Source organism: Antennarius striatus, chromosome 13 (assembly GCF_040054535.1).
Source record: "Antennarius striatus isolate MH-2024 chromosome 13, ASM4005453v1, whole genome shotgun sequence".
In the NCBI taxonomy this organism is placed as follows: domain Eukaryota; kingdom Metazoa; phylum Chordata; class Actinopteri; order Lophiiformes; family Antennariidae; genus Antennarius; species Antennarius striatus.
Genome location: NC_090788.1, coordinates 9,351,579 through 9,365,304, shown reverse-complemented (window position 1 = coordinate 9,365,304; position 13,726 = coordinate 9,351,579). Strand labels below are relative to the sequence as shown.

The window sequence follows — 13,726 nt, the reverse complement described above, 5'->3', positions numbered from 1 at the left end:
TAATGTATGAGTGCCCATTGCAAACAAAGATTTCAATCTATTTCTTCAGATTATAAACTGCTCTAAAGTTTATTATTATGTTAATGGATGACCTGAAATAATGTTCAGAGAGGCACCATCTAAAGCTAAAATTCGTGTTTGTCCCTTGTGGCCCTCTGTAGAAACATCAGTAGAGCATGGGAGACCTGGACCTGCTCTCTCATACGATATTTAAGGATTTTTATAAATACTGAAAAATCTTACTTTTATGTGATCTTAAATAAATGAAAGTATAATTAGGAATATATAATTTCTCCCAGTAGATCCTTTTAAGTCCTACAAACTGCACATTTAAAGCACTTCAATCTGTCTGAATTAAATGTTGTATGTAAGGAGGGTGGAGGCCAGCACTGTACTGATGTGACCTGCGCAACATCAGCAATAATAAATGCTGTCAGGTACAAAATTATATTGATCGGGGAGTGAAGCAATATCTTTAATTGTCCATAAACTCCCATCATTTAAAATGTGACATAACTGAAAAAAAAAACCTTTGTGCAGTTCTGCACTGAACTAAATTTAGGTTATGATTCATTTCTGAGCAGATTAATGTGTTCTTAGCTAAAGATGTTTAAATAATGTAACATTTGTATTAATTTGCACAGTCAGGATTTGTGTACTCTATGTAACAGAGTTTCGGTGAAGTCATTGCTTCAACATCATCATATCCATCATTGTGACTGATACACTACAGCGCAACGTGTCTCTGTTCTCTGTTTCATGAATACACACACACACACACACACACACACACACACACACACACACACACACACACACATGCAGAGAGGCTTGGTTTGCATGGCGGACACTTGAGTGTTTCTGGGCTCTTGTAATAAGGCCATTACTATAATCTAATTAACAAGGTTGGACAGACAGGATCTGCTGTCGATCATTGAAAAAAACTGAAGCAGAAGCAGCTTTTGCTCAAATTCACATCTTTCTTTGCCAATTGGAGAAACGGCATTACAGACACGCATGATTAAATGCAATCTCACATTAGCTTTTATTGCCGAATTGCTCACTGTTAATTTAAGATTAACTATAAAATTTTGATGTGTGTGGTTTAATATTTCACCTTAACTGTTGCCTAAAATACTAAGCCAATCTCAATAAAAAGGTATGGTGGTGATTTGAGTTAATGTTTAATCTCAATAAAAATTAGACATATTGTTACCTAAATTATAGCATCATGCAGAAAATCATCACCGTTAAAGTTTGGTTTGATGCACAGACTGTCTATACCGATTACATACTGATATACTGATTACTGTCAAAAGTAACAAATGAAAATGGCATAAGGGTTCATACTAACTCACACTAACATAGACATAAGGGTGGTTCCGTGTCCTTTTTTATATAACTGTACAGTGATATTTAAAAAATGACAGAAAATACTCAATTAGTTGTAAGTTTTGATGTAATTATGATTTAATTTCACTTAATATCAACTGAATACTTGTCTTTGTATCTATATCTCCATTTGGGAGTCCCATTTTATGAAAGCATTTTAAAATAAAATGAATTTGAGAGCACCTCAAACATCATATAACAATAAAAAGATTTAGAAACAATAAAAGAACTACATAAAATGGGACGAGCAAGACTCAATATGTGCGTATGGCCGTCTGTCTAATTCAAGGCGATTGATAAGGTTTGCAGATTGTCACTGATGGCAATTGTGGGTTTTCAAATGACATACTTTAAAGCTAGGACTGTATCTATCTGCATTTTCATCTACATTATTCTGACTGAAGCTTCTTGTACTTCTGATTTAAAAACAAGCAGGTAGAAATTTGCGGAAAGAAAGAAATTCATCATTGAAACATTCTTTTCTCTGTCCTTTCTTCATTCTTTCTTCATTCGTTGAAAAAGTTTTAAAAAAACAAAAAGAGATTCAAATCATACAATATATTTATGCTTTGCTGGATTTTATTAAGTAGTTTTACCTCTTCTGTCTAATTCAAGACTATTTCCACAATACATCAAGACTATGAATTACACAAGAATAAGAATTACTGCATTACAGTAATATTGTAAAGACAGTGAATTTTTTAACACCAAATGCGGTTTCTATGTACATAATTAATTTATCTATAACTACTAAACGCAATATTTACATATGTAGCAATGATACAGCCATTTTTGCAACTACAATATATCAATATTGTTTATATAATATCGTATCTTTTAACCGCATGTACAACAACACTATAGATGTAATAAAAGTAAATAATAACCTTAATATTGAAGGAAAATATAATCAAATATATTCTCAGGTTTGTATTTACTTTGTATTTCATCTAATAATGATATAGCTAAATACATTGTGTAATGGGCGTCCACTGTTTAGCGGCGGACGCCGGCTGTGTAATTTGTCTGGCTCTTTGTTGTAGGTGGAGACACTGGAGACTGGTACGGGAGACTGGTATGTGAGACTGGTACTGGTGACTGACACTGGAGAACCAAATAAGGACAAACAACCAGCCAGAGAAAGACACGATGCATATGTTAATGTATAGCGGCTCATCCTTAAGGTGGAGCCTGGAGACGGGCATAATAAATATCTGAGGTTCTCTGGAATGTGTTGTTCCTGCCCTTTGTCACGGTTCAGACAACACCAGATTTTGTGTTAGGGACAGAGAACCCAGATCTGCTTAGAAATATTGTATTAGGATAAAAATACATATTTGATGAACGAGACGGTTTGTTTCTTGTTCTTCCTTGCAGTTTTGAACACGCACAACTGCTCTGGGTGGGCTTCGGGATAAAAGTCCGTTTACCTAACAATATGTAACATAGATTTAACATGAATTAATTTAAGAAATAACAGATTAATGTACAAATTACAGATTACACAAGTTAGGAGTTAGGAGTTAGTGGCACCATTGGAGCACAGAACTAATCTAAACAGGTTTGGTTTTATAGATCCTATTTCCTTTGCTTTGTTGCAGTCTTTTGCTACTCAAAGAATCACACATCCTCCACCTTTAGCTTCCACGTAGTTTGGATCAAGGTTGCTGGGCAGCTTGCCATTCTCTCCCCAAACATTCAGCTCTCCAAACACTCCCGTCTCAACCATCTCCTCTTGCCAGGGGATTGGGACATTGCCAGAAGCAAAGTCATTGTAGAACTCTGTGTCCTTGTTATCCAGGACGACTCCTTTGATTGTGCTGAAGGCGCCCACATCATCAATGTCTTTGGCATAGACCATCCTTGGATCAGGGACAAATGGTGGTGGTAGCATACCTGTAGAGGAACACAACTGACATGAAGTGCAAGTCGCAAATAACAAGCATTTTTCTAATTTCATTTGGATTATCCATAAACTCTTTCCACATGTAGCCTCTCTCCAATGTGATTAAGTGAGTAAGGTCATTGATAGAATGAGCATGTTTCACTTGTATGTAGAGGATTCTCATTGCCCACCTGCTTCCAGGCGACCCCAGTTAATCTCTTTGAAGAAGGGCTGATTCTTGAGCTCCTCACAGCAATTATTTTTAAAACCGAGGCGTTTTGCTGGGTCTTTGTCCAACAGGCCTTCACAAATGTCCTTGCTCTCTTTGCTAAACTTTGGTGAATACACAGCTGGATCTTTTGTGATTCTGCGAGCTACCTCAGTGTTCTCAACCTAAAAAAGAAAAACATTCTGTATGTTTGGTTTGACAAGAATGAACCCCAGACCAACTGCGAAGAGGAGATTTGATATTTTTGCACTACAAAGTTTCCTGATCTGCATCTATGGAACATACTGTATGTTTAGTACCTTCTCTCCTCGTACTCTAAATGGCCCTTTGGCTTCAATCATCTCATACAGGGTGACTCCAAGAGTGAAATAGTCCACTGTGTAGTCATAGTCCTTCTTCAGCAGCAGCTCAGGAGCCATGAAGCCTATATTCAAAGAAAACAGAATTCAACACACAGTAGAAAAACTCAAATGGTGTTGATCACAGTTAACCTTGAAGAGCTTCCTCTCCAAAGGGCCATTTAAAAAAAATCTTTCACTTATAATTTTGGATTATTTCACATACCTGGAGTTCCTGCATATCCATTTGTTGTGTTTTTTCCTGGTGGCAGTTCAACTGCCAGACCCAAATCTGACAGGCGGACGTGTCCTGAGTGGAAAGGCATTGATTACAACAGTACACTGTAAAATGTAATCCTGAATTTACAGTTAAATTTTCAAAATATTCTACTGTCTTACAGTAATAATGGTGAAAACCAGGTGAGGCCGTGCCTCACCTGCTGTCACGAAAGAAAAAAAAAAAACTGAATAAATTTATGAAATGGTTATATTTATCCAGTGATGTGTAGTATAAAGTTATTTTCTGTTTAATGTCACCAATTTTAGGTCATTTTTACTCAAAATCGCAAAATTTTCACATTTACCACTGAAATATGGAGCAGAAACCTGTGGTGAGGCACCAGCCAGCAGAGCCTCACCATGGATTGCACAATTACTCGACTAGCTGTGCTGGTAGTTATACAGTGAGACCGTAATACTATCTATCATAATACTAATATATGTTGCTATTAAAATGTTCAAACACGTTTGCTCTATGAACTAAATTCCCATAATTTAGCTAATGTGCAGTGTTTTTTGTCAACAACTGCATGTGTGTAACGTCTTTCTTGAGTTGAGCAGTCCTGAAACGGCTGGGAAAATTCGACCGAGGATTCCTCTTCCTCGGCCGTACAAGAAGTGACAGTAAACTGCGATCTACCATCAAGTGCAGTCATTCATCTGTTTTTCCCGCTCACCTTGCCTTACTATAAAAATGGAGGATTACATATCTCAACTCAAATTTATTTATTTTTTTAGAAGGATCAGCGCATGTACTTCATTTATAAGTACATGTAACATATAAAAACGTATAGGTAACAACCTAACTTTTTTTAATCAAATGTGCTAACTTGTGTGTTACATTTTGTGTGTGTAAGTAATTCTGCTATTAAACTTAAACATAACCCACTCACTGTTGCTAGTTAAATGGTGAATAAGCTAAACTGTAGGTTAATATTTTTGTAAATCTACTTATGATGAAATCAGTGCCTCACCAGCCATGAACCTCACCACATTGGTGAGGTCACTGGTGCAAACCGCAATACAATTGGGGACAAATTGTAATTTATTACATCATGACTGTAAGAACAGTAAGTTGTAGGAAGATGAAGACAACTGTGGGAGTTAAATGAAACAAACTTGCTGCAATCTCTGCTACAATGTAAGGAAACTTCCACTGATTAGCATAACTTGCTATTTTTATCATGACCTTGCTCTAATCGGTGACTCAGGCTACCATATAAGATTTGGTAAGGAAATTGATCTATCCATGCATTCTTAGAAAATGTTTAACAGAATTCAAAGAAACTTCAAACATTCTTTTTCCTGAATGTGTGCATGTCACAATTGTGATAGACACGTTTATTCTATGATGACTGCCATGTAATTGTGTTAATATTTTACTGTGTTTGAGGCATAGTCAAGACTTTCAATGGGTTTTTCTAGTGGTAGGGGTATCTGGGTCCTCACACAAACTCGGTAGCTCTCCCTCAACGTGTTAGTTAATGGTGTACCATTATCCTTATCAACGAACGTAAGTATATATTTTTTCTAATTTGACAGTATGTATTCTTTTTTATTATCATTAGTATAATTATAGTAGAATTTTTTTAATTTAATAAGGAAAGTAACAGAGAAGGAGGTTCTCGACACTTAGTCAAACGGGTTTGATGACAGACTCATGAAGTACAGTATATTTGTTCTATTTTGAATCTTGTGTAATAGCTTCTGTGTGTAAATGGGCACATCCTGGCTTGAGTTGTGAAACACTTTGGCCCCGTCCACACAACGATGGATTGTTTTGAAAACGCAACTTTTTGAAAACACGTCGAAAACGATTCGCGTCCACACGACAGCGTTTTCAAAAAAATCTCCGTCCACACGTAAATGTGTTTTCGAAGACAGCTATAAGCATGCCAAACCATGTGGTGGCAGCATTGAGTCAAATTTTATCCAATAGGAATCCTCCGTGTTTTGTTGTCACAAAACGCCTGCAAGAATGCTGCCATCAACAAGGTTCATACATCCATCATGTTTGTACACACGGGCCCATAAGTATGATGTCACAGCGGTTTTCACTGCAGGCAAGATGTCAGAGTTTTTAAAAAGTTACAGATACACCGTCCACATGACAACGCAGACCCAGCTTTTAAAAAAAATCCACCTAGGCCAGCGTTTTCAAAAAGTTGCGTTTTCATTCCGGATATCTGCGTTGTCGTGTGGACAGAAAGCGTATACGCAACAAAAAAGTTGCGTTTTCAAAAAGTTCCGGCATCATGTGGACAGGGCCTTTGATCACTGTAAAGCTGTGAACTAGCTTTGATCTAGGGTCTTACACTGGCCTTCTCCCTCGTCTTTCTGTCCTATCCAGTTCCTGAGTGTACAAAAGTTGAAATTAGACCATGACCTTCTTTTCTCAGTCAAGGTCATCGTCTGACTTTCATCCACATTGCCACCTGAGTATTGTGCTTTTTGTTTCATTTTTCTATCTGCAACGGTTGTGAAGATATTTGGTGGACAAACAAACAAACAAACAAACAAACAAACAAACGGATGGACGAACACACGAACACTGACAATCGCAATACATTAACACTTTGAAGTTGGATGTAATAATGTTAACACATTGTCATCTATTAAAATACTGCCATTAGAAATTGGTGTAAATTTAAAAATCAGTGATGAACTGTGAATTCATTTAAAGAAATATGAAGTAATTTAATATTTACTCTTAGAATCTGCCACACACTACTTTATAATTGAATCTCCTGCCAGTTAATTATTGAACAATGCTACTGTGTTTTACAGTGTAGCATATGGCTAATGAATTTACAACTATTACCTGTGAAAAGTATCCACCCCAAACAAACATTAATCAAATATGAGATTAATTACATGTCTGTCTTACTGAGTTCACGTCATTAAATATTCTTTATGAATACATTATTTACATCTGAATATTATTTTTCTGATTTTCTTATGACGTAAAACTGTACTGAAAAATTAAATCTTAAAATATTCAGCTGTTATTCACTGGCTTTGATGTAAATAAGATTTTTAATAATTGTATTTAGTGGTTACTGGATTCAATAGAGTGATGATGATGATTTCATTTAACTAGGGATACCACTAGTTGAACACAAGTTAATATGAGTTTTAATTGAATACCTAATTACAATTTTGAGCTGCAAATACACTACATGGTGATTTAGTTCAGTTGAAAGTGAACCAGCATCATGTGTAAATCCATTTAGTTCATTAGCCTGCAAAGCTGGCTTTGCGATACTAGAACTAGACAAAAGGTCCTTGGTTTAGAGCAGGAACTTTGAGGCTTCACCATCAGTGTGTTCATGCAGATGCATGAGAAGCTGCAGAGAAAACTTCTCACCTGCATCATCCAGCAGTACATTCTCTGGTTTCAGGTCTCTGTAGATGATCCTGTGTTGGTGAAGGTGCTCCAAACCACAGATGATCTGAGCAGTATAGAAACACGCTCTCTTCTGATCGAAACCGGGATTCTTTTCATCCACGTTATACATATGAAACCTGTGAACAACAGGGCTAGATGTTATTGTATTGTCACAAGCATTTGTGTCATCAAGAAGTGCTGTGTTATTCTTAAGCATGTAGCACAATGTAGCTGAGATCCCAGTATGTTTATTAGCTGAGGTTTATCTACCTTAGACTGATTAGCAGGGATTAGAGAGCACAGGTTTCTTTGTTAAGTACAGGCGCTAGTGCGTTGCAGTGTTTTTAAATGGCAGTGTTTAGCTCAGTCTACACACTTCAGTTTGTACAAGTGTAATTTGCATAATGTTAATATTGAGCACCTGAGATCTCCACCATTCATGATGGTCATAACTAGACAGAGGTCGGTCTTGGTCTGGAAGGCGTAAGCCAATGTCACAATGAAGCGACTGTGAACTTTTGCAAGGATACGTTTCTCCACAATTGCTCCCTAAACGTGAATGAAACATCAGAACATGATGGTTACGGTTAACAAAGGCAAGACATGTAAGCAGATACGATTTCTACTGAGAACTTCCCATTTTTTAATATTTCAGAGTATGAAGAGCAATAAAACCAATAAAATTCTAGTGTCCACGTTGGTATTTGAATGCTATCACTAAAATGGGGAGCCCATTTTACAGGTACATCATGAGAGGATCTCTGATGCATAACGAAGAGATTAGCATATTGTAGCATGTTTAATGTTGAGGACTAACTTTTTAGTTTACAATTCCTCCTGTGGAATTATCAATCTGTCATATCTCAACAATAAAAGCGACTCAATTTCAGTGGTGGTCTTTTGGCTGGAAAAAGTTTTAGAGTGAGATACAGGCTAAAAACAAGTGATTATTCTACAGTATAATTCTATTACATGGTATTGTGAAGATGCAAAAAGTGGTACTACAATCTCCCAAAAATCCCTCAATTCATACAATTACTGGCCAGATTACAAAAAACATGATTAATATTTAGAGATCTTATGACTTTAAGTAACATTTTTCTACTAGTAGACCAAAACAAGCTTGCAGATGACCAGCTTTGAGTTGCCTTTCACTAATGGCAGGCACACAGCAAAATTAAAGATATTTATCCACTGATGCTTTTAGAGGCAGTGGTAAACCATCTCTGTTTAGCTCTGAGCTGCTTTGTGCGTTCTTGACTCACAAGCTTCTTTGCATTGAGCTGTTGTGCTTAAAAACTAGCCACCGCAAACACTGGGCAACTGTCACAACCTCTACTCTTTACATCAAATGAGACCGCTGCTACGGTTTCTGTCACTTTACCTCATAGCCTTTGCGTTTCTTCAGCCTCTTTTTCTCCAGCTTTTTGTTGGCATACATTTTTCCAGTTGCCTTAGCCTGACAAGCAAACACTTCCCCGAATCCACCCTTACCCAGGACCCTGAAGTCCATGAACCACTCCTCATCAACAGGCCGGCTCTCCAGCCATTTGAACTGAACAAAACGAAGGAAGTACATGCTATTCTTGAAGCCATCTACGGCCTTCTTCTCCAAGTGTTTGAGCAGTTGCTTCTCACTCTCCTTGAAAAGATCCCCACGGACATTCTTAAAGTCTTCCTTAACGCGAGCGACGGCCTTTTCCTCCAGGAAGCTGCAAAAACTCTTTGAAGATGACTCATAGTATTTATTGACCATTTTTTGGGCCTTCTGAACTCTGTCCTTCTCTTGGCATATGGTGTAGTCTTCGATGTCTTTCCACAGCTCCCCAGCGTTTTTATGGGTTGTATCACTGTCTAGAAATTGTTGAAACAAGCGCTTGCCGATGGGCTGTTTGACACACATGCTGTCAAACGTTTTGTCTACAGTTGCTTTCATCTGTTCACAATCTCTGATGTGTGGGAGATTCAGCCTGGCTCGCATCTTCTTGTCTCGCATAGTAGCTGCAGCAGCTCCATCCACACTGCCACGGGCTGAAACATAGGCAGAGTTTGCCACCACTGTCTCCAAACCACCGATGTCCATGATTGCACCCTTATCTGGAAAATACGAAAGCAGTAAGGAAGTCAGTGAGTGTTGAAAGCTGTCAGTGTTGTAGTTGACATTTGATTTTACACTTACAGTTTCTCTATCTCCTTGTTGAGAATCACTTGTCGGTTTCAAGCCCTTCTAAACCTAACACTCCATCAAAGAAGTTCTTCAATCGTCCTAACTTCTCGGATCTTTAGCAGAGAAAGTTGTATTTTTAAAATTGTATTTACATGATTTGTTTGCTGTTCCTAATGTTGAGTTTCTTTATCCATCCTATAAGGTTTAACATCTTTTTAACTTTGCTTTTATTTTTTATATTCATCTTTGCAAAGGAAGTCACATGACTGCAAACATCAATTGTTTGTCTGTTTGCAGGATTACAAAACTTGGTTTCAACAAATTATTATGAATTCTGGAGATTAAGGTATGATTTTGATGGCGATCCATATCAAGACTGAGCAACCATGGTAGCATTTTACACTCTCTATCTAGTTAGCATTACTTCCAGCATTACATATAATAAGAATGATTTTTTTGGTGATAGTTAAAAGTAACATTTCAATAGTGTGTGTATCTCTGGTAATTTTGTATTTTCAGTTACTGTAAATCCTTGAAATTCGGTCTTCCTTCTCTACAGAGGCTAACTCAGTTCAGTTGCTACATACAGAGAATAATCAATGGCAGAAACTTTGTCCTTATAATAAAATACAGACTTCAGTAAAAGCAAAATATTGGGATTTGCTGCACCCTGCTGCTCAAAAGTCAAAAGTCACTACTAACCTTGTTTGCACATGTATGTGCACACACTGACACCGGGTGAGGGATTTGGGGACATGCAATACCAGGAAGGAGACTATCAACTCGCAATGGGCATCCAAAGTCTTTTTCACTTCCTCAGCCAGGTTCACTTGTCAATCCTCTCAGTTTCAAAGTGCAGTTTAAATATATTTTATGTTTGTATTTTTCCTCTTGGGTTATATGGATTTTTATTTTTTACATCCCACAGTTTCAGCTATTCTCTCTTCTAGGAGGTTCTATCCACTTTTTCAAATCACTAAAAAGTGATTGAAGAACCAATCCAAATGTATGCATTATAATGCATAAAGTTACAAGGCTCCTATACCTCCCTGAAGAAAATAGGACAGGAAATATCAAGTGGATCACTGGATTTCTCACTTAACTCCTTAGGGTTTATATTTCATGTATATAAGCTGCTTTTTCTTGACCTGGTACATGCGGTGCTGAAAGTGAGACTGCTGGCTGTGCAGGTGCTTTCCTGACTTTGAAGTAATCCTATTAACACTGACTCTTGATACTGGAGGCTAAAAGATGATTGACCTCATTGTGTTTAAAGACAAATAGTGTTGATTCAGTTGTTCTGCAGAGATTTTACTCAGGAAATTTATCTAATTAAAAATATAAAAAATTAGCAACTTCTAGTCAAATCAAATCTTTGTGCAGGTTTAGTTTTGTAATTTTGAACAATTATTTCACATTTTAGGAAAAGAATCTGAATAACTGTATAACTTTAGCAAGGGAATATTTAACACGTAACATTTTATTTATTAAATATCCATGTCAATAAAACGGAATTTTGACAAAGAAAAACATCATTTGCATAAAGGCTGACACACAGATGATTTTGGTGTAGTTGCACTCACCAGTTTTTCCTTGCTCTCGAAGGGAGTAAAAGCAGAAGTTGAAGGCAGTAAATTAAACAAGGAGGCTTATAATTTGCTGTATTCTGTGTTCCTTGATTTTCCATCAACCAGCAACAACAGATATCATATCTGGTCTGCCAGGGTCTCAAACATGCTTTCTGTCTTTGAAGTTGTCGACCTTTCACTTCCTTCCCCTCGTTCTTACAGCGTTCTGTGATGAAAAGGTTGGGGCATCAGGTCGAGGTTTACCCTGCACTTGAAATCCTACTTGGCTGTTCATTAGTAGGTGAGGATTACACCCTAACGTTATTGGAGAGAGCAACTTGCAGGAGCTATTAGTGTTACAGCAGCAGGAGTGATTACTGATGATAAATCATGCACAAACTCAATAGGAATTAACAAGAAATTCACTTTGTTTCAACAGTTTTTGATTGTAACTGTGCTATCTTCCTTTTCTGGGACTTTTCAGTCCCAGAAAAATCACACTGATAAATATATGAAGCCGAACTCATACAGCAAAGTGAAATCCGAAGCTCTCATCATGGTTGCATGACCCTAACTGTAAGGCATAGTATTGTTTAAATTGATCATAGATGCTGCAGGTTTATCCATATAATGCATGCATAAGAACAGGAATAATATTTTAATGGGTCCAATTAAGATAAACTGACTTAGCAACTTAGTATGGAAATGGGCAAGAGGAATTTAGATCATGTAGTTAAGAGAGCAGAATTTTATCAAACACCAGGAAATCTGTCTGAAAATCAAGCAGAAAAGATGGGTTCTTAATAATCACAAACACAAAACTTCAATCAAGCTTCAATCAATGCTGGTTTTAGTAAGTTTAAGATAATAATAGGTATTTGTGGATAAAGAAAAACCAAGATCTGTAGTATTTATGTTAACACGGAAACATAAATCAATGTAAATTCATACCTTCCTGAAATATTTTCTCTCAACATCAGACTCAGCTCAAACAATTGAACATTATAAGTTATTCAGGTTCTACCATGATAATACTGCAAGTATTCTACATCTGTTACTAGGAGCTGCTAAGAAGTACTACAGTTCATGATGTCACCCATATATGCAAACTGTGGCTGAGTTTCAGTGAACTAATTGTTTGGGTTAGAATTAGGCTCAGTGGTAGGGTTTGTCGTGAATGAAACGAAAAGCTATGTATTTGGGCCAGCTAATAGTATGACCCATACTATATTATAGTATAGTATAGTATAGTATAGTATAGTATAGTATAGTATAGTATAGTATAGTATAGTATAGTATAGTATAGTATAGTATAGTATAGTATAGTATAGTATAGTATAGTATAGTATAGTATAGTACAGTATATTATATTATATTATAGTATAGTACAGTACAGTACAGTACAGTATAGTATAGTATAGGATAGGATAGGATAGGATAGGATAGGATAGGATAGGATAGGATAGTGTACTATTATTTTTTGACATTCCTTTAAATTAAAGTTGACCTTTTTTGGAAAGGAAAAATGTTTCACAGATTTAAGATAATATAAAATGATTTTAACGTCAATAGATAAAAAATAAAATTAATAGTACCCCAACGAAGGAAACAAACAAAAACATAAATAAAGTCGTATTTAGAACTGATTAAGTTCAAAAGACCCAAATCCAATTAAAAGGGTATAGAGGTGAAACAGATTTTACATTCACGTCTAATCCAGCTAAGTGACAGAGTGCAAACTAAAAGACTCAGACAAGGAGTTCAGTCTGTAGCTCAGAAATGGTGTCACTTACCATTAGCACAACAACATCAAACATTATCTGGGATTGCACTCATTCTTCCTTCATTGCACCTCCCAAGTGTTATGATGCTATAATTTACATTTCATTAGATAATATGATGATGCTGTTTTACTGGGAGTTTTTCCCTGTTCACTTTATTCATTACAGAGTAAAAATCCAATTACATTTGCACATAGTTGTCAGGACATCAGTGATCCCCAAGCAGCTGAGATGTAAGTGCTCCCGGGATGATTAAAGAGAGGTGTGCTTAAAACCAGCACTGGTAGCCTGCTCTGCCTCAGAAAACAATCTTGGAGCGGGAGTATGAAAGTAAGAACATTTTGCTCTTTGACTTCAGGGTTGGGTTGATTTTTTTGTTTTGCTCTATGGAGAGCTGGGTTTTTTTTTTCCCAGCCTACATAATACTTGAGGGGAAAAACTACAGTCTTCTTCTTTTCCTTTCGGCTTTTCCCTTCAGGGGTCGCCACAGTTAATCAATTACCTCCATCTCCATCTTCTGCATCCTCTTTTCTCACACCAACTGCCTTCATGTTCTCTTTCATTACATCCATAAACATCCTCTTTGGTCTTCCTCAAGGCCTCCTGCCTTGCAGTTCAAAACTCAGCATCCTTCTACAAAAAAACTACAATACTGAGAGATATTTGTGTAAAAAAAATGTTTTAATCCAATTGTTTTCA

General features: G+C 36.7%; 1 protein-coding gene across 1 annotated transcript; it reads right to left on the bottom strand.

Moving 5' to 3' along the window:
* Positions 1-1,855: 1,855 nt before the first annotated feature.
* grk1b (G protein-coupled receptor kinase 1 b) lies at positions 1,856-11,449 on the bottom strand. Its single transcript, XM_068331275.1, has 8 exons — positions 11,262-11,449; positions 8,896-9,608; positions 7,933-8,060; positions 7,491-7,648; positions 4,071-4,154; positions 3,806-3,930; positions 3,469-3,670; positions 1,856-3,288 (listed from the first exon to the last, which is right to left on the bottom strand). The coding sequence occupies exons 2-8, from the start codon at positions 9,592-9,594 to the stop codon at positions 3,005-3,007; spliced, it is 1,680 nt and encodes a 559-aa protein (XP_068187376.1). The 5' UTR covers positions 9,595-9,608; positions 11,262-11,449; the 3' UTR covers positions 1,856-3,004.
* Between the last annotated feature and the right edge of the window lie 2,277 nt (positions 11,450-13,726).

What these genes read in the sequence shown, in the direction of transcription:
- grk1b (XM_068331275.1), bottom strand. Translation starts at nt 9,594, where the DNA reads ATGGACATCGGTGGTTTGGAGACAGTGGTGGCAAACTCTGCCTATGTT. An exon ending in AGAAACGCAAAGGCTATGAG is followed by an intron (nt 8,061 to 8,895) that starts GTAAAGTGACAG and finishes ATTCACGTTTAG; the next exon opens with GGAGCAATTGTGGAGAAACG. An exon ending in TTAGAGTACGAGGAGAGAAG is followed by an intron (nt 3,671 to 3,805) that starts GTACTAAACATA and finishes TTTCTTTTTTAG; the next exon opens with GTTGAGAACACTGAGGTAGC.